The sequence below is a fragment of the Lepidochelys kempii genome, chromosome 8, assembly GCF_965140285.1.
Source record: "Lepidochelys kempii isolate rLepKem1 chromosome 8, rLepKem1.hap1, whole genome shotgun sequence".
Classification (NCBI taxonomy): domain Eukaryota; kingdom Metazoa; phylum Chordata; order Testudines; family Cheloniidae; genus Lepidochelys; species Lepidochelys kempii.
The window spans coordinates 36,587,730-36,607,815 of record NC_136387.1 but is presented as its reverse complement, the minus strand read 5'-3'; the positions used below and the strand labels follow the sequence as shown (position 1 = coordinate 36,607,815).

The following is a 20,086-nucleotide window of genomic DNA, read 5'->3' as shown; positions in this document are numbered from 1 at the left end:
AGCAATTCGCACATACTGGCAGTGGCAGCCAGGCTTGTTGACATAGTGGAACACTGCTTCTGGGCCAGGGAAACAAGCACAGATTGGTGGGACCACATCATGATGCAGGTATGGGATGAGGAGCAGTGGCTGCAGAACTTTTGAATGCATAAGGCCACTTTCATGGAACTTTGCGAATTGCTTTTCCCAGCCCTGAAGTGCAGAAATACCAAAATGAGACCTTCTCTGACAGTGGAGAAGAGAGTGGCGATAGCCCTGTGGAATCTTGCAACGCCAGATTGCTACTGGTCAGTCGGGAATCGTTTCGGAGTGGGTAAATCTACCTTGGCGGCTGCTGTGATCCAAGTTACCAGGGCAATCAATTCACTTCTGCTAAGAAGGGTAGTGACTCTGGGAAACGTGCAGGACATAGAGGATAGCTTTGCTGCGATGGGGTTCCCTAACTGTGGCACCAGACCACCTTGCCAAAGAGTACATAAACTGAAAGGGGTACTTCTCAATGGTGTTGCAAGTGCTAGTGGATCACAGGGGCCATTTCACCAACATCAACGATGGTCAGGAGAGGTACATGATGCGCACATCTCTAGGAACTCTGGTCTCTTCAGAAAGCTGCAAGAAGGAACTTTCTTCCCAGACCAGAAAATTACTGTTGGTGATGTTGAAATGCCAATAGTTATCCTTGGAGACCCAGCCTACCCCTTGCTCCCATGGCTCATGAAGCCATACACAGGCACCCTGGACAGCAGTAAGGAGCAGTTCAACCATAGGCTGAGCAAGTGCAGAATGGCGGTAGAATGTGCCTTTGGACGTCTAAAGGGGCACTGGCGCAGTTTACTCACTAGGTTAGACAACAGCGAAAGCAATATTCCTATTGTTGCTGCTTGCTGTGTTCTACATAGTATCTGTGAAAGTAAGGGGGAAACGTTTCTGGCAGGGTGGGGGGGTTGAGGCAGATCGCCTGGCTGCCAATTATGAGCAGCCAGACACCAAGGCATAAGAAGAGCACATTGAGGCGCACTGAGTCTCCGAGAGCTTTGAAAACCAGTTTCATGAATGATCCAACACTGATGTGACAGTTCTGTGTGTTGTTCCTTACCAACCTGCCTCCTCCTTCGCATGTACGGCCCTGTAAACTAAACCCCCACCAACCACAGTGTGCACAGTGAATAAAGAGCCTCTTGTACTCAATTGGTGCATTTTTATTATGCTAACAAACACTGAACAGAGACATCAATGAATAGCAATGATAATCAGGTAAGGGCCTGATAACACAGGGAGGGAAGGCAAGGACACATAGTTTATTACAATTGCACTGTCTAGCAATCAAAGCTGTAGGAATGAGAGCTTTCTGCTCCATGAACCATCCCCTGGAGTTGAGTTCAAGGGATAACGGAGCTTCTCCCCTTCCCCTCCCCGCATTCTAGGATGTCTGGGAGAGGAGGATATGGAACTTAGTGAGGAGGGCAGCTGGTTCATCATAGAGTCCCACTGCACCCAAAGGTCTAGCTGCCTTTCCTGCACCTCAACCAGATGCCTCAACATGTCTGTTTGCTTCCCCATAAGCTGCAACATCTCCTCTTGAATGTTACACTCTTGTTCCCTGCTTGCTTTCCTGCCCTCTTGGTTGATATGCATGCTTTCTCAGCGTGTGAGCCTCCATGCATGCAGCGGGGCCCTGTCAGCCTCAGAGGAATGCATCAAGTCATAGAACATGTCTTCCCTTGTCCACTTTTTTCGCCTTCTAATCTGGGATAGCCTTTGTGCTGGAGCGGAGGAAGCACCAGAGAAAATGTTGCAGCTGCAAGGAAAAGCATACATCGTTGAAAACAAAAGGTTAACTGTCGCAATGAAGGAAACAATTCACAGCAGTAAATACATTCCCTGAGGTACTTGGCCAAATTTTGTGTTTTAAAAGAAGAGTCTGCCAGTAAGGTACAATACATGGCAGAGTGCTGGGCAGCAGATTTCAGTGTGCAGACAGGCATGGTAAGCACACACAAAAGGGTAGGCGATGTGAGGGCACATGTAACCCTTCTGCCAGGCCAAGTTGATAGCAGCAAGTGCCGGGTTCAGTACACAGGGGTTCCCTCTCATTAAAGCAAATGCAAAACTGGCTCGAGCCCCCACCCAGTGACCTGGGAAAATCTTACACACCCCCTGGGCGCCTCAAGGAGGCAATACTTCCCCTCTCGCAAGCACAGAGTCTTGGTGTAGTAGAGAATCTTTAATAACATGAGGCAAACAACATCAGCATTAAATTGGGGAAACACCACAACTAGTGTTCATTAACCAAACCATGAACACTGACCCACCCCAGAAACATTGGGCCACATCCTTTCCCTCAGGCTCTTGAGTCCCAGAACCCAAACGTCTCTTGAGTCCAGCAATCCACAAATCACCCAAAGTCCAAAAAAAGTCCAGCCCCGGAGTTCAAAAGTTCACCTGCAGAGTGTTACTCCCCAATCTGGCTAAAATGTGCCTGGGTGTGGGGGAAAGAGGTAAGGGGCACCTTACGTGTCCTGAAGCTGACTGCCCCACAGGGCTCTGCTCCGCTCCACCACGACCAGCTCCGCTCTGCACAGCTCACCGTCTCACGACCGGCTCCGCTCAGCTCGCCGTCTCACGAACACACCGCTGTCTCACGACCGGCTCCGCTCAGCTCGCCGTCTCACGAACACACCACTGTCTCACGACTGGCTCCCCACTACTTGACACAGTGCTCAGTGATTTCAGCTCTCAGTGATTTCAGCTCATAGTAGTGGTAGCCTTAGTGCTGGTGCACTATAAGGCTGAAGTGAATTCAGCACAGTACCTGTAACAAAACTCTTAATAGACCCAAAATTAGCTCTGACATTCCACAGTGGAGAGAGACAGAGGTGCAATTGGTGCTTCAGGCCCTCACAAAGGGGCCTACACCACCAGGCACTAATACCTGTCTCAAGTCTCTCTCAATTCACAGAGTTTTGGAACCCATGTCCCTTGCCTAGTGAGTACTACTCAGTTGATGGTGAGTCCTCCATCATAACAAAAAGGCCAAGTACAGTTCCAAGCACAGTTCCCATAATCAGGGTACTAACAATTTATTCTTCCCGCCCCAATAACATAGACACTGGGGATCCCACAGCAGCCAAAGTGACCATTTGGGCAGTTATGGCCTCATTCTAGGCGGGGTGGGTGTGCCTATGCAAATGAGATCAGCCCCTGAAGTTCTTTTCCACAACTTGCCACACCTCACCACCAGATGTCAGGGTGGAGCCCACCCTGTCTCTGCTTACACACACCTGGGGAAATTTTGTAGTGTGGAAACTCTTGGCACATAAACAGGCTTTTCCAGGGAGCACCTTTTGTGTGGCTGCACTTGCCACCACTGTATCCCAATTGTTTACCTCAAATTAAACATTAACCACAATTGCATTTAACCCCTGTAGTGTTATTACAAGTGTGCACTCACCAGGTGCCTTCCCCACCATCACAGTCCTGCACGAGTGGGTCCTGGGAGGGGATCGGCTCCAGAGTTAGGAAAAGGTCCTGGCTGTCCAGGAGAATGGATCCTCTGCTTGCCTGCTGCGCATTCTCCTTCTCCTCCTCCTCCTCAACCAATGTCCTCCTCGTTGTTGTCCATGGCCACTTGGGTCCCCTGGGAGGTATCCACGGAGAGTGTTGGGATACTGGTGGGGTCCCCAGCTAGAATCGCATGCAGCTGCTCATAGAAATGGCATGTCCTTGGCTCAGCAGCAGAGTGACTATTTGCCTCCCTTGTCTTCTGGCACACTTTCCTGAGCATCTTTATTTTCACATGGCACTGCTGTGTGTCCCTGGTATAGCCTTTCCCCCCCATGCCCTGTGTGATTTTGGCATAGATGTCAGCATTTCTTCTGGTGGATCAGAGTTCTGCCTGCACAGACTCTTCTCCCCACACAGCAATCAGATCCAGTGTCTCCTGTATGCTCCACACTAGAGCGCATTTGTGTACCTGGGCAGTCATGGTCAGCTGTGGTGGTGAGCTCTCCACACTGATCAAACAGGAAATGAAATTCAAAAGTTCCCAGGGCTTTTCCTGTTTACCTGGCTGAAGTGCAGTGGAGTTGAAAGCGCTGTCCAGAGCGGACACATTGGAGCACTCTGGGACACCTCCTGGAGGCCAAACAAGTCGAAATACATTGTGCTGTGTCCACACTATCCCTAATTCAACCTGGGAAGGTCGAATTTAGTGCTACTCCTCTCATTTAGGTAGAGTACGGGCATCGATTTTAAAAGCCCTTTAGGTTGGCAGGAAGGGCTCTGTAGTGTAGACAAGCACATTATAAATTCACCTAATGCGGGGAATGCCGATCTAACGACGTAGTGTAGACTAGCCCCCTGTCTCTTACAGTCTCAAGAATAAAGCTACCTACTATTCTCTTGCTTTCCTTTCTTGCTGCCAGTTTATATTCACCCCATCCCTTGCATATGAGCCAGCAGAAGGCTGCCAGTTATGCTCATTAGCAGCATTCCTGCTCTATGAATGCCACCTGTCCAAATAGGCTATCTGCTGGCTTGCACTGGGTTACAGCCTTGGGGCTGCTCCAGTTTGCAAACACAGCCCTGGCTAATGGCGGGGCTATGAGTTCCATGGGGCAATTTACTAGCCCCTTGTGCCAGCTCTCACTGCGGGCTCTGCTACCCTCTTATTGCAACCAGAATTAGACCCCTCTCTTGCTGTTTTGTAGAGGACATAGACTCTCTAGTATTCTTTAGGTCTAGCGCCTACAGGCAGCCACACCGAGAAGTAATTTAATCATCCCCAGAGAAGGCAATCCATGATCCTTCCTCCTAGCAACATAGGGAAAGACTTGGGGAATCATGACCTATGTGGGAGTGGCAAAGTTAGAAGAATCTCTGTGTAACTTCCTACTACGGGCTTGGGCAGAACAAAGCCAGATCTGAGGGTTCTGCTGCTCTGGGCAAACCAGCAACTGTCCACTCCTGCCAGCTATCAGTCACACAAACACTTAATGTATTGCTGGACCCATAATTTGCTTGGTGACCCCCTCCCCATTGTTCTCATTATCTAGCAGGGCCAGGCCAGGACCAGCAGATGCCTAAGGCTTTCCACATAGCAGGACCAGACCTATTTTGAAGGGGCATTTTAATCTGTAAGTACAAGAAACATAAAAAAGAGAAAAGAACTCTAGCACACCCTGTGATTCAGGACATGTCTGATATCAGAAGAGAAGGAGAAAGGATATTGACTAATAAAGAATGGCACAATAAAAAATGACACTAATAAAGAAATAAAGACACAAACCTGTTGGGGCAGGAGGGAAAGAGAAACAACAGACCCAGGGTCAGATATCAGAGGAAACATGTTTATTTGAGGAGAAAGCTTACAAAGGAGGAGATTCCACCTTGCTTAGTTCAGGGCAGACCAGAAGGGATTGCCTGTATTGAGAAAGCAAGAAGGTGGCACACAAACAGGTTCTAAAAGAGACGGATGGCCCAAGGTATATATGCAGTGGACTTTCTCTGCCCAGCCCCTTTGCATCAAAGGCACATAAAGCTATGATAGACTTGGAAACAGTGAATTATGGAGCGTGTCAGAATAGTTAGGGAAAGGAGGACAAATTATCCAGTAAACAAAGGAAAAATATTATCCCTTATAGGTTCCATCTCATTAATGTCTGAGTTGGGATTGTCTCGCTGTCAAGGCTTAATGCCCCATCTAACCCATTTTCAATATAAAATATGGCCTGGCAGCCACAAATAATGAATTCACACTTATCCAGCACTTTTTTTTTTTTTTTTTTTACTCTAAAGCACTTCTCAAACTCGAATGGTCCCATGGAAATGCAACCATCTCTGGAGTGGAGAGCAGCCATCTATAAAACAATAAGGAGAGTTGGGAGAGGAATATTGATAAAAGGACATGTGGGCAATCCTCTACTTGAGTCTTTGATGCCCCTAAAGAGCAAAGAGGTCACTTTTTAAAGTCTCAGCTAAAGGTCCCCACAGGTGAATTCATCTCCTTCAGAAGAAATGGTTGAAGATGAGAGCTGCTCCAACTCAGAGTTTGAACCTGCAGCACTAGAGAGTGAAGGAATTAGACACCTGAATTTTAGTCCACTCAAGCCACTTCTCTGGTTAGGCACAGCTAGGAGAGGGGCAGCCCTTCCCATTTCTCTTGCAGGAGAAATCTACAGCCCAGATCCTCAAAGATATTTAGGCACCTAACTACCATTGACTCCAAACAGTTGGCAGCTTCCTTGCCAAGGAAAGTATTTCCCCTCCTTCCTATATTTCTCTGTGGTTTGCTGAGTATATCGTTATGACTTTCCTTCCCTCACCACAGGAATTTCACCCATATATCCCTGTAGTTGCAGAGATTGTATTGAGCGTTTTGGGAATTGAACAGGTAGTAGATACCATAACTGTGTTTTCCAGGCTTTTATTATTGTACTTTTCCTTCCACTAAGCAGCTGTGTTGCTCTTTTAGCCAATCATCCTGTGTCTGCTGTTTGGTTTGCAATTATTTTTTTTAAATACTATTTTGGTGCCTGCTAAAAGCATCCACAAATCATGCCAGTTATTCTTAGACTAAGATCTTAACCCTAGGATATAATGAAACCCACCTTGAGCAAGCACACAGCAAAAATCATTGGTCTAGGAGAAGTGGTCTTGGACTAAATGTTGGACTCAGATGTATTACAAACTTTAGAGATTCTTTAAAGTGGTTGCCTAAGGTGGAGGACGGGGGGAAACTGCATTGCTCAGAGGACTGATAATGGTCAGAGGTTCTCAGCGTAGGAAACAGGACCCTCAGGGAGGTCACAAACAAGTGTCAGAGGGTCAAGACCACCCTGCCTTGCCTATATTACTAGCTTGCAGGGATGACCACCACCTAGATGGGAGGGGGAGTCCCAGGGTGGTTCTGCTATGGAAAAAAATCGAGAGCCACTGGGCTAGGTCACCAGATCAAATCCAGCCCAAGTTAGTAGCAACTGAGTGTTATTGCTGCTTCTTGACCTATGTGAGACAAGCTGGCAAGTCTTAGAGGAGTGCTTAGTGGACAGATGTCCGCACTGCATGAATCACCAACATAGCTGGCATTCACTGGCACCTTTATTGGCAGTCTCAATGCAGAGAGGCTAAAGATTAGAATGGGCATGGAGCATGAACCGCCCCATCACCTTTAGCCATGGTCCTGCAGGGCATTTGAGAAGGGCTGCTTTCATCACCACTGCCCACATGGTATCTGTTCTCTGAGTAAAAAGAGGGCTTCAGTCTCCAGGATTGGCATCTGGTAGCACAAAGGCTGAGGTTGTCAAAGACACCCAAGGGAATAAGGTGCCTAACCAATGGTGCCATTGAACATGTTATTAGAATTATTTTTTGTTACTTGTAGTAGCAACGAGGACCCCACTCACAGACGAGGAACCGGTTGTGTTAGGTGCTGAACAAAGACAGAACAAATCAACTGTCTTGGCCTTAAGTATGGCTAAAGATGGTGTAATTCCAGCCTTAATTCACCATGAACAATTAGAAATGGAAAAAAACGTCAGTGGGTTGCCTCTTGGAAGTGAGTCTTAGGCTCTAATTCAGCAAGGTATTAAAGCACCTGTTTAACTTGCTTTTAATGAGAGTAGTCCTGCTTAAAACTATGCAGGTGCTTAAGTATCTTGCTGAACTGGGGCTTTACTGCAGGTTTCTCTGGACCTAGAAACTACTCAGGATAATCTGAATTGGGGGGAAAAAAACAGAAAGCCAAAGAGAAATATGTTTAGCAAAGGTTCTAACAATGAAAAGTGTTTCTGAGACTCTAAATGTGATAAATGTGCCTGATAACACAATACATTGTTTGAAGTTAAAGAATTACCCAGATGACATGATCTAAGCATCCTTGGTAGTGGGAGTATGTATTTAAATAAAATCGATGGCTTCCTACGGGCTGAAGATCTGAATGGACTCATGCACTATCAACAGTCAGTGGTAACTTCTGGGAAAAATGTACATGCATAACACTGAATTCAGCTCTGCATGGGAAAGATGGTAGAATACAAGGAATTCAAACATTTATTAATTCCACCCATTCTGGATGATTCCACCTTTTTTTTTTTTTTGAGCTATAGATTTCACAATCATAAACATGGAGGGGCCCAAGGATCCAAAGGTACATATTACACCATCATTATCTATCACCCCAATTTATTTAAAAAATCATTATTGGCTCTAACCATCTTTGGAGTCTCCCAGTGAATGCTTGCCTGGCTTTTCTTTTAGAGTGTAAGCTTGGTGGGGAAGGGCCCCTGCCTTTATCTGTGTGTTGTATCGCTGCCAAGAACACTACTGCCATAATAATAACAATGCACATATTTGGGTCTGATCCCACTCCAACTGAAGTCAATGGCAGATGGCAGCAAAGCAGGCAGGGATCACAATGTATGCGATTATCTCACCCCCTTGTGTCAATTACCACAACAATGGGAACCCACGGGCTGTGGATTCCAGAGGCAGAATTTGCCTTTTTGAAAATCCTCTGCTATTAATTACTCTTCTTAAACTGCTGTGGCTGGCAGCTTCAGCAATGATTTCCTATGGGATTATAAGGAACACAGACAGGGGAGCACCATCTTTACAAATAAACAACTTTTCTGAACTTAAATTGCCTTCTCCTGAAAACCCACTGCAGTGGGAAAGTCTTGTTATTATCTTGTTTGTCTATTAAAGAGAGACAGCAGGGATCACTCCATGAAAGAAGCCATTTTCTCTTCAGCTGCTATCTTTCCTTTTGCCAGTTAGTTTCTTTTTCTTAAACTGCATTTGACTGGGGTGTCATGCATAAAATTCCAGCTCCAAAGTAATCCTGAGACAGGAAAGTAGATGTGTAGGGCAGGGCGGCCCAACCCTGTTGCCAGTTTGGAGTTGTGAAATCTGCAGGGCTGGTGCCCCTGGCAGCAGATAATATTCCGTTGCAACCGGTTAAGCGGCGCTTCCTCCTGTCCCGAATGTGGTTTAGCTGACTGTCGGGTTGACGAAGGAAATGCTCGTGTTTTGACCGGAGCTGTAATGCAGTGTGGAGATGGGCAGGTCTTGAGAGGATGTGATCGGAATGCCAAGGGCTGCAGAAATCAGCTATCTAGTTCTCCCTCCCTCCTCCCATCCTGGGGACCCCCCTCCCGGCCATCCTCCCCACGCTAGGCGAGATCGGCTCTGCCCCCGTTTCCAGCCCACCCCTCTTGCAATTGCAGGCTGCCAGTCGCACCAATAAAACAGGGCAATGCTGGGGAGTCAGCCAGGCCCTCTGGCAACACAAATGTAAACCCAGTGACTTACTGGTAGGTTCCCCCCACCTCCGCCTGCTGCAGCCACCTGCTCCTCGTGTCCTTGGTGCAGGCTGAGGGGCGAGACATCGGCGGTCCGGCTGCCCGGGGCTCTCTGCCGCTCGCGGGGCAGCTCCCGGGGACGCTCGGGCTCGAGGCATGGCATAGAGGTAGGTGACTGAGCGCGCATCAATGTGGCACCTTCTGGAGGGGCCGCCAAGGGAAGCCCTGAGCTGAGCATCTGCTCGGGAGACCGCGGGTTGCCTCGCGACTCTCCTTGCAGCTCCCACCCGCATGGGGGGGGGGGTCCCTTGCACCGGGCGTCCCAGCCCTGCCCTGCAGAGGGCTGCATCCCCGAGGGGGCAGGGAGTCCCCGACACCCTCCCCCAAGGGAGCGGGCTCCGGGCGGAGAGGTTCCGGGGAGCACTGACACCGGCTCTCCCGGGGGGCAGGGAGTCCCGGAGATCCCCTGCACGGGGAGCCACGCTCAGGGTTCCCCGGGATCCCTTCAGGGACAAAATCCCCGGGGATCGGGGAAGTCACCTGCTCCGCGGGGACTCACCTGTCCAGCCGCTGGGACTGCCTGGCCCAGGCAGGACTCAGGCAGGGGCCGCGCGGGGTAGCTGGGCCAGACCCTGCTGGGGATTTCAGGGCGCTCCCGGCGCAACGGGTCAGCACAAGTCGGGTGCGCTCTGCAGAGGCCGGGGCATCCCCTCGGGGCCCGGGAGCTCACTCGGGTCCTCTGCCCGGCGCGAGCGGGCAGCCCCCTGCCTTCCCTGGCTCCATCCGCCGGTGCACGGGGGCAGGGCGCCCAGGGTCGGTGCGCCGCGCAGCTCCGTGCCCTGGTGCCTGGGGAGGCTGCTGCGCCGCCCGGGGAGGTGCCGGCCAGCGGGCGCTGAGATTACGCTGTTTCCGGTCCTCCAGCGCCTCTGTTTCCCCTCCCGAAGCGGCGGCGAAGCGGCAGCCCCCCAAATGGCCTGGCCAGATGCTGCAGGTCTGCTGCTCAGCGCCGCGACTGGAGGAGGCTCCGTGCGCCAGCAGCAGCAGCGCCCGCCCCGCTGCGCCTCCCGAGCAGCCGCAGCCCTGCAGCCCGGACAGCAGCCGCCGCAGCAGCCGCCGGCATGAGGCGCGATCCGACCCCCGGCTTCTCCATGCTGCTCTTCGGGGTGTCTCTCGCCTGCTACTCCCCCAGCCTCAAATCGGTGCAGGACCAGGCGTACACTGCGGCCGTGGTGGTGGAGGGCAAGGTGCAGGCGCTGCCCCCCCCGCCCGGCAGCGGCAATGGCACCCGCGAGCCCCCTGCCTCCGCTGGGGTGGTCCTGGTGAAAGTCTTGGACCTGTGGCCCCGCAACAGCGGGGGGCTGCAGCGCGAGCAGCTGATCAGCGTGGGCAGTGGGGGCTCCCCGGCGCCCTGCTTCAAAGTGAAGAGGAACCACCGCTACATCTTCTTCCTGGAGCCCACCGAGCAGCCCCTGGTCTTCAGGACATCCTTCGCCCCCCTGGACACCAGCGGCAAGAACCTCAAGAAGGATGTGGGCAGGATCCTGTGCGCAGACTGCGGTGAGTTGCCTGGGGCTGCCTTCCTCTCCTCTCCGGCCCAGGAGCTGCTGTTGCGGGGATTAGGGGGGTGAGTCTGGGTGTGTGGGGTGTTTGGAGGCTGCTGGGGGCCAGGCAGATGGGGATTGTTGGCCAGCAGACTCCCTCTGCCTAGCGCGCCACCAAACCGTTTGGGAACTGCGTTTGGTGGCTGGCATGTGCTGCTGGAGACCTGCCATCCCAGCATCGCCCTGGGGTTACACGTAGAAAAAAGAAAGTTTAGTGTTTGTCATGTGTTTGTTGTGTCTGTGGAGTTCTGGGTCAGGAACAGGTACCTGCACCTGGAGACCGTTTGTCTCTCCCCTTAGTGACTGGGAAATACTGGCAGGCTTGATTTGGGGACGGGAGACTGGAGGGGAGCAGGTGTGGGGGCATAGAATTTGATTTGTTGAATATGACTTGATCTGTTTTAAAAACTCCTGATCTGCATGTTGAACGCTGCTTCTCCTAGTGTCAGGCAGGCACGCAACTCATGTAAACAACGCCTTCCTCGCTGCCCCACGTCCACAGCCACAGAAATGTAACTCGGGGGTTGTAGGCTGACTTTCTTGGTGGCTGTTTATCTATATGTGGATCGTTTCTGTTCCTGTGGGCTGTCCTGCTTTTCCAAAGCAGCTTAGAGAGGTTGCTTCTTGAGGGAACACAAGCCAGCCCTTGTGAGGTGAACCCCATTTGTGTCGTTGATCTTTGATTTCCTTGAAGAGTGCGAATACTGCCTGGAACAGAATTTCTTTCAGTTGTTTGTGACGATGACCTATCCTGGTAACTTACTCCTGCTGGACGTTGTCAGTTGTGCACTAACACCTCAATGGCAACCCGTATTGACTGCATCCGTCACCTCTAGGCTGGTTGCAGTACAAGCATGCAGGTGATTAGGGAGATAGCATCCAGGGTGCTGGTGGAACGGTGCAACGGTGCAGCTGCGTAACACGTTCCTTGGTATCAGAAAGTCAAATAAACACGAGCTGCTTTGGTACAATTTGCGATTTAATTCAGAGTCTATTTTGAAATTGGATCTCGCTGTTTTTTTTTTGTTAGTGCTTCAGTCGCATTATAGCTCACTAAAGTATTTGTTGTCAGTGTCTTATGTTTTTCATATTTAACGTTTCTTTTTGTTCTGGCTTTTCGTTGATAACTGCAGCCAATCTACTGAATGAAAGACCTTGTAATAGCATGAAGTTCTGGCCCCATCAACTCTGTAGCCACTCAATTGCATCTGATGCACTGCTTTCCTATAGCAGATAACATGTTTACAAATGCAGAGACCAATATTTTATTGACATGTGTATGTGTTTGGAATAGACTGGCTAGCAGGGATGTGCAATAACCATTGAAAAGTTTTGCATCTGTCAAAATGGTGTTCTAATTTTCTGAAGTTTTTTCTTCCACCATATTTAGTTTTTCTTAAAGTAACATATTGTATTTGTTCTGTACTGTATATCTTAGACTTCATCAGGTTATTTTCAAACAGAGATGTCAAATTAGTTCAACAGGAAAGTGTTGGTTTATTTATTACTACTTTTTGGCCTGGAATTTCATTATTGTAATCTGGAAAAGCTGGCATACGGTTTTAAAATTTCATGTTTTGATGATCTTTGATTATTTTTGTTTGCATTGAATGATTTTGACCAGGTTTAGGATGCGAGCTTGGCCATTAGTTTGGCTTTAATTCTCAGACACCACACCATGGCCCAGGAAGTGGTGAGAACCCTGTGGTGCAGTGGAAAATGAACAACAAATTTCTCCTTAGGACAGGTTCCAATTTGGCCAATGGATTATAAATATATGCAGTGCATATCTCAAGATGATTCAGATTCCCTATATGCGTACTCACTCATCAGGTTAATAGACCTTTTCCCCATTAAAGGCTATGTGACATGCTAGTTATACTTAGCTCTATAATGAACATTTAATAGTTTTTTTTTAAAGTAGGCTTTTCTGGGGCAAATCCTTTGCCATTGAAGAGGATTGATCATAGATTGTTAAAACAGGCTCTGTCTGCTCTTTAGCTATTATCACAAAGAGAAGTTTACAATTGCGATTGCTGGGAGAGAGAGAAGGAACCTCACATATATATTGCCGTTGAGAAGAATGGGCTAAGAACATAAATATCAGGAGACCTGTATTTAATTTATGTATGTATATGGACCAACACGAACATATAACATTTAGTGAAATAACTGTCACAAAATAAAAAAGCACATACCATGAAGAGTACTGGTAAATTCCATGGGGTTGTCATTTGGAGTCAGATGGTACCACATCAGCAAGTAGGTTGCATGCTTTAGTCCATCAAAAAAAGGCACAATCCTGCAAGGTTCTAAGCAACCCCAAGTGATTTTGCTGAGAGCCAAGAGTACTCTACTCCTTCCTGGATCTGGCTCAGAGGGTTAAAGGAAAGCGCGTAGGCTGCTGTAGGTAGCCAGATAAAAGCTGCCATTCTGACTATGTTGCCTTCTTGGCCCTAATGCACTTATTTCTGTATTTTCAACAGTCTGAAGAAGGCCTCTTGGCTAAAAGAATCTGCAGGTTGTCAGTGCTGTTGTCTCATCAGAGCTGTATGGCAGGTTGCAAAATAAAGAAGCTGGGACATAGTAACTGTCATAAAGGTGGTTAAGTAGCAGAATTGAACAGCAACTTCATTGCACTAATGTTTTGACAACCCATTGACTTCTGCTCTCCTGTGTGCCAGTACAATACTGGGAGGTTAGTGTCAAAGGTGACATGCCAGGTAGGACTGATCTTTTGATTTGTGATGCCCCTAGCTGCTGCAGGTGCGTGTATTGGGCAATCAGACTGTGATTTGTCTTCTCCCTGCTTGCCTTGTGTCGGGGAAGAAAAGTGGGCTTGCTGGTGAGTTGTTTCCTGCTGCGAAAGAGGGAGATGGAGGTGGTCCATGGAGCTCCAGAATTAGCATGGGATTGTGGGTTCCCTGTTAGACCATGGAGTGGTCTCTAAAGGAAGTGGCGGGTGCACCATTGTTTGGGATGTTGAAAACTAGATTGTGCGGAGCACTGGAGAGCGGTGCCTAGGGAACCTTCCTGCACTGGCAAGGAGATGGACTTAATAACTCTGCTCCAATGTCATTTCTACAAGGACTAGGACCTCAAATGGCTGCTTGCTTCGCCTCTGTGGCCAGTCTCAGGGGTGAGCCTGGTGCCTAGTGGTTTGTGCTCTGCTCTGCTTTAGAGATTAAGAGCTTGATTCTGGAAGCAGTGCAGCACTTCTTGAGAGGGGCAGCGTGCCCTCTGCTCCCATTGACTTTAGTGGGAGCTAAGAGTGCTCGGCACATTGCAAGGTCAGATTGCAGGTTTGAGTCCATGGGCCGACGTGCTGCAAAGATGTGTCTCGCATGGTGTTCTGCAAAGGAACAGCATTGAAACAAGGGCCATCTAGTGCCCAGGCAGAAGGCTGAGGGGCAGGATATAAAGGGGGGACAGGCTGGATGATTGGGTCCCTGATGAGATGCAGAGGACCTATTAGAATAATAAGTTTGTATGGTGCAAAAGGGCAGGACGATACACAATACAGGTGATAGGGATCAAGTACCTAGGATTTTAATTGTCAAAAGTATCTCCATAAAGTATGCATCCGTCGTGAGCCTAACCTGCATCTCCCTTAAGTGTGTCCTGATGTTGGAGGCAGTGTCCCCATAGTTAGACCAAGGCTCTGGGTGTTGGGACTCCTGGGTTCTGTTTTCAACTCTGCCCCTGACTGACTTTGGGAAAGGACAGGGAAGAGCTCTTTGGCTCAGTTTACCTATCTGTAAGATGCACAGAATAGTTGTCACCTTCTCTCAGTGGAGTTGGGGGATTAATGAATGTTTGGGAACACTGGGAGTTCCTTGGATGAAAGGTGGTATTATGTGTGTCACGGGATAGTGTGGGTCGGGATAGCTATCTGCCTAAAGGCCATTTAAAAAGCCTCTTTGACAACCAATATTCTAGCTGTGTTATTGCTACCTATATTGTTATATATTTATTTTCTTTAGTATGTATCCTTCACATGGATTTTCTTTTGGCATCCATTTGCTGCTTGTTTTGGGGTGACCTCATTTCTCTCTGCACATGTGGGTGGACCAAGGAGGAAGGAATATGTCCACGAGGCAACCTTCGCTTCCCCTCAAACATTTACAGTGACCAGTGGAATTTCGGCTTTGGCCTACTCCCGATTCTGTTGAAGACGATGGGAAATTGTGCCACTGACTGTACTGGAAGTGGGATCAGACCTTTAAAGAGCATTCAGCATCTTCAGCTGTTGTACACTTTAAATGACTAAATAAATACTGCTCTGCAAGCTTAATATATATTTTAAAATATCTAATTGAGTGAGGGGAGGGATGGCTTTGTTGTTAAAGCATAAGATTTAGAATCCGGAGACCTGGGCTCTATTAAAGACTAATTCTGTGACCTTGAGCAAGCCAATTGAGCCCATCGTGCCTCAGTTTCCCCACAGGAATTTTAATATCAACCTGCCTCCCAGAGCAGGTTTGTACATCTCTCTGAGATCCTTGATAGAAAGCACTATGGAAGTCCAGTACAGGGCATAGTGGTTGCTACTACAATTAAATAGGGCTATTCACAGCAGTAAGAACTATGCTCCATAGAAAGTATGTCCAGGCTTGGGCTTTATTACTACAGTGGATGCTCCTTACAGATAGAGTGCCTGATCTTGCATGCGATAGACATTCAGAATTCTTCTTGAGCACAAGACCAGTTTTGAATGCACAAGGATTGCAGGATGAGGCCCTAAATATCACATCATTTTTGCTGGGAGGTACATTTCTCAACTTGCTGAACTTGGCATTGGCTTTGCCACACCAGCTGGTGTTAATCAGGGGTGGGTGCTCAAAGTTTTGAGTACACAATGGCAAATGTACCTTCCTGAGAACTGAATACCTGTGGTCCCATCCAAAACAGCATTTAAAGCACAATACTGGCAGCTTGTGCAGAATCTGCAGAAAATGCTCGTTCCTTTTTCTTTGGGTAATTCATTCAACACATTTAAAATAAACAGTGAACTGAATATAATGCTGGTGAAAGGTGCTGGCTTGACAGTCTCTCTTTATACCCAGAACAGGTACAACACAGGCAGCAGCAGAGTCAGCTTCCCCTGCTCACTGCCCTGCTAATTAGAGCTGTCTGAAACTATTTCGCACCACCTTCAGAAAAATCACACTTCCTCTGGTTCGCAGGAAAGCGAAAGCTGTCTCCATCTTGCCTTGAGCTTTTGCAAATGGAAAATGGTCATTTTGCTGCAGAAAGCTTTTTCTTCTTGCAAAGATGGCACATTCACACAGGGTGCCGACTCAGTTTTGCTCAGGTGCAGAATTTTGCCTCTGCCCTGACGTGGAAGGTAGCTCAGACTTTGTGACTGATTCTGTCCTTGGGTTCTCAGCTGAGCCTGCCAAAACGTTTGGGGCCAAGTGTTTATTTTATTGCTTACTTTTGGGGGCATAGAACTGTGCCTATCCCAGCCGGCAGGTGCCCATATTTTAGAAATAAATGAAAGCCATTATTAAAACAAACCAAGTCTATAAAATGAAGACGTGTCACTCTACTGATTCCTCTTAGTTCAGAAAAGCCTGGGTAAATATACAGTCCTTGCAGTGTGCCCTAGAGGTCAACAGAGACTGGAGTACCTAGGCACGAGCACAATCCAAATAATAAATGAGTTCCGGAGCTAATGGCCTTCCACTCAGAACTCTGGCCACCCCTCCTCTGACAAAACCAGCTGCAGACTTTTAGCTCCAGTGCCCCCCAGTTATCACAACTACTGGGGTAAAACACTGTGGGGAGCAGGTTCTCACAGACACAGGATCTGAACCATAAAAGGCTTTATAAATCACAACTACCGCCTTGAATTGCGTTTGGAAACAAATCAGAAGCCAGTGCACAGGAACAACCATCTCCATCAGAGAAGCACCACTATGTAAACGGGTAGCGGTACTCTGGCTGCAGCAGCTGAAATATACAAGAGTTCTTCATGGGTAGGCCTAAGTAGAATGCAAAATAGTAATCTAATGCAAAGGAGACACCGCCTCTATTAATGTCTGTTGCAAGGTTGTTTTGTGATGAGGGAATATCTTGGGAATGAACTGGGCTCCACCAATCCATTTCACCTAGGCCACTAAATAGCAGTCATAATAATAACGGACCTTGCCGGATTTGGTAATCGCTGATCACACTGGTGAAATTCTCTCTCTTTTTAAGAGTCATTCCATTTAATAAATGACACAGCGGTCTTCCCAGCAAGCACCCAAGCCCCAGGAAATCCCTTAGGGTAAATTATACAGTGTTTTGTGTGTGTGTGTGTCATACAATGAAAATTAAGGTTTCAGGGTAGCAGCCATGTTAGTCTGTATCCGCAAAAAGAACAGGAGGACTTGTGGCACCTTAGAGACTGACAAATTTATTAGAGCATAAGCTTTTGTGAGCTACAGCTCACTTCATCGGATGCATAGAATGGAACATATAATAATAAGATCTATATATACAAACAGAGAAGGTGGAAGTTGCCATACAACTGTAAGAGGCTAATTAATTAAGATAGGCAATTATCAGCAGGAGAAAAAAACTTTTACAGTGATAATCAAGATGGCCCATTTAGACAGTTGACAAGAAGGTGTGAGGATGCTTAACACAGGGAAATAGATTCAATATGAGTAATGACCCAGCCACTCCCAGTTAAAACAGCACAAGTGGATGTAAAATTTGACTGACATCAAGGATTGCAAGCAAATCTGCAGTGGGATTTTCAAAGGGCTTGTGGAACATGCAGTAGGAAAGCTGAGAGCTCGTTGTTGGCTGATCTTGTAACCAGTGGAATTTTCAAAGCTGAGAGGTGCTAGTGTGCTGAAAATTTGTCTGCCTCCTGGGAAAATCTTGGCAATTGTCTCTAGTTAGACATCTAATAAAGCAGCAAGGCTAAGGACGTCTTCCCCTTCTTCACCTTTACTGCCTGTCCTTCACAAGGCATCCATAAATGATCCCTGTTTCATGGAACTCGCGCTGGTACTCACAGCTCACTGACACACAGACATTGCCATGTTCTATTGCATGCAACGGTTAGAAATCCCAATGGTTAAATAGCACAGACATGGTCAGACAACTGCCTTCTAACAAGCAATTACTCTGCTAATGATGTTTCTCTGCAGTGCTGCCCATGCACACACTGGATGAAATTAAGCTGAGCGCTGTTAAAACACGCATTGGGGCAAGCAGTGAGGCACAGATTCAGTGCAAAGTCGGTGCAGCCGGTGGCTCTGGCAGACAGTCTGAGAATAGTAAGAGAGTCCTGCAGAACAGAGCCCAATGATGGCAGTGTACCTGGCATGTCTGCAGGGGACACCCCTATGCTAGCCCCACAGGCGAGGAGAGTCCTAAGGGACATCTCCATGTGCACCATCAGAGAATGTGGATCTGGACACCACAGCGACAGCCAGGCACGGAGCCCACCAGTTTCTTGATCACCACATGTGAGCAGCATTAATTCTTGACACACACATGGCCAGGCATTGGGGGATGTCAGTCAAGGGCCTCCTGACTTCACCTTAACACACAAGGTACATGATGCTTGAACTAAATTATAGCAACCATCGTCACCAGTTCCCCAATCCAAACCACATGACCTTGTTCTTTGCGTGTTGTTGTTACACTAATGCCAACAGTCCACTTGTCTCCATCATTGATTGGCCTATAGAGAGCAGGTGAGAGTTCATCTCCTCTGACTGGTGTCAGGTCCATCTGCTGGTCCACCTGACTTTTAATAGGAGAACTCAGCTGCTGGGGAACCCTCAGTGCAAGGCACTCCTCTATAACTGGGACACTGGTGTCTTCAGAGCAAGAGAGCGGAGTCGCACTCCTTTTAGAACTAGCTGCCCCGTGTAGCCCTCCAGTCCAATCACTCCTAGCGGCACCTGGTGACCATCCTCTCTGGATCTCACCCTGAACGTCAATTGCCTCCTGATGGAGATGAGCAGAGATCTCCCCTTGAGGCCTGCCCTGGTCCCAGTGCTGCAGCACCCTCCATCTGCAGCTTCCTCAGGGAAGACAATTCCTTTGGGGGAATTCACTGGTGCGGTCTCATCTCACGGAATATGGTGATGACATGAGATCCATGACAGACAGAGAGAGGCAGGATAATGAACAAAAGATGCAGAGGTGGGTAGATCTATGTGGGACACAAGTTAGCAGATTTGTGCTCTGCTGGTGGAGGCCCATAGGGGCAATGTTCACACCTCAGTCCCTTCTATTCACGGCCTGTGGCACATAATAGTTCAGTTTCCTGTGGGCTGTAATGCTCTGGTCTAATTTTGGTTGTTGGGTTTAGTGTGTGGATGCTGGGTGGTGTTGGTGGCCTGTGAGATACAGGAGATCAGATGAGATGATCTGGTGGTCCCTTCTGGCCTGAGGATCTATGCCAAGTCACTGAAGCAGAATCCCAAACAAAACTCCAATGGGTTTGTCCCCCGCAGCCGCTCATATCCAAAAAGGTCACCTCTGAACCCATGTAGCAATGGCAGGACAAACTCACCAGTTTTGATAGCTGTTGTAACAGGACTCAAAGCACGGATGGGGGATGGACCATGGGAGGAAAATGGGGACAACAGATGATATTTAGCTGAAAAGAGTTTCTTGTCCCAAAGTTGGCCATTGCCTGCCAAAGAGAAGTGTGTGAGTGTGTGTACGCACAAGCGCACACAGTGTTTGGAGCTGGGTTGTATGTGAGCCAGGGCCCATCCCTCATGATCCCCAAGTTGTCAAGGCCACAGCGAGTATTAAAACCCTAATGATGAGAACTACAGCTATTCTGCTGTGGCTGTCTACACTGCCCCTCGGTTCAGTCTGTGAGGCTGTGGCTGGCAGAGCGCACCAAAGTGCTGTGCTGTAACTTCCCCCGTGTGGATGCTGCAGGCGTCAGCTAAAAGGTCCCTAGTTCGCCTGAATGTAGTCCTGTCTGAAGAGGACTACAGTATTGCCAACCGGGAGCCTCCACTTTTGCACCCCCAGCATCAATGTGGGGGAGATACAGTGCAGCACTTTGGGGCACGCTGCAGTTCACACCCCCGTAGTCTGAATTGCAGGCCAGGGCAGACGTGCCCTGCAACTCTGCTCTCCTTCCATGGTATAATTTCAACGCAACTCCACTGAACTGAATTGAATTGAATAACTCTGGGTTTAAACTGCTGTAAA

General features: G+C 48.3%; 1 protein-coding gene and 1 long non-coding RNA gene across 2 annotated transcripts in view; one reads left to right on the top strand and one right to left on the bottom strand.

The window, feature by feature from the left end:
- Positions 1-1,192: 1,192 nt before the first annotated feature.
- LOC140915777 (uncharacterized) lies at positions 1,193-10,914 on the bottom strand. Its single transcript, XR_012160284.2, has 3 exons — positions 9,859-10,914; positions 2,515-9,037; positions 1,193-1,798 (listed from the first exon to the last, which is right to left on the bottom strand). It is a non-coding gene; the product is annotated as an uncharacterized LOC140915777 (long non-coding RNA).
- Positions 9,360-20,086, top strand: part of NRG2 (neuregulin 2) — a 317,257-nt gene continuing 306,530 nt past the window's right edge. Inside the window, exons 1-2 of the mRNA XM_073356050.1 lie at positions 9,360-9,466; positions 10,221-10,856. Of these exons, the coding sequence (XP_073212151.1) occupies positions 10,418-10,856 (439 nt within the window). The 5' untranslated portion in view covers positions 9,360-9,466; positions 10,221-10,417. The remainder of the gene's footprint in view (positions 9,467-10,220; positions 10,857-20,086) is intronic.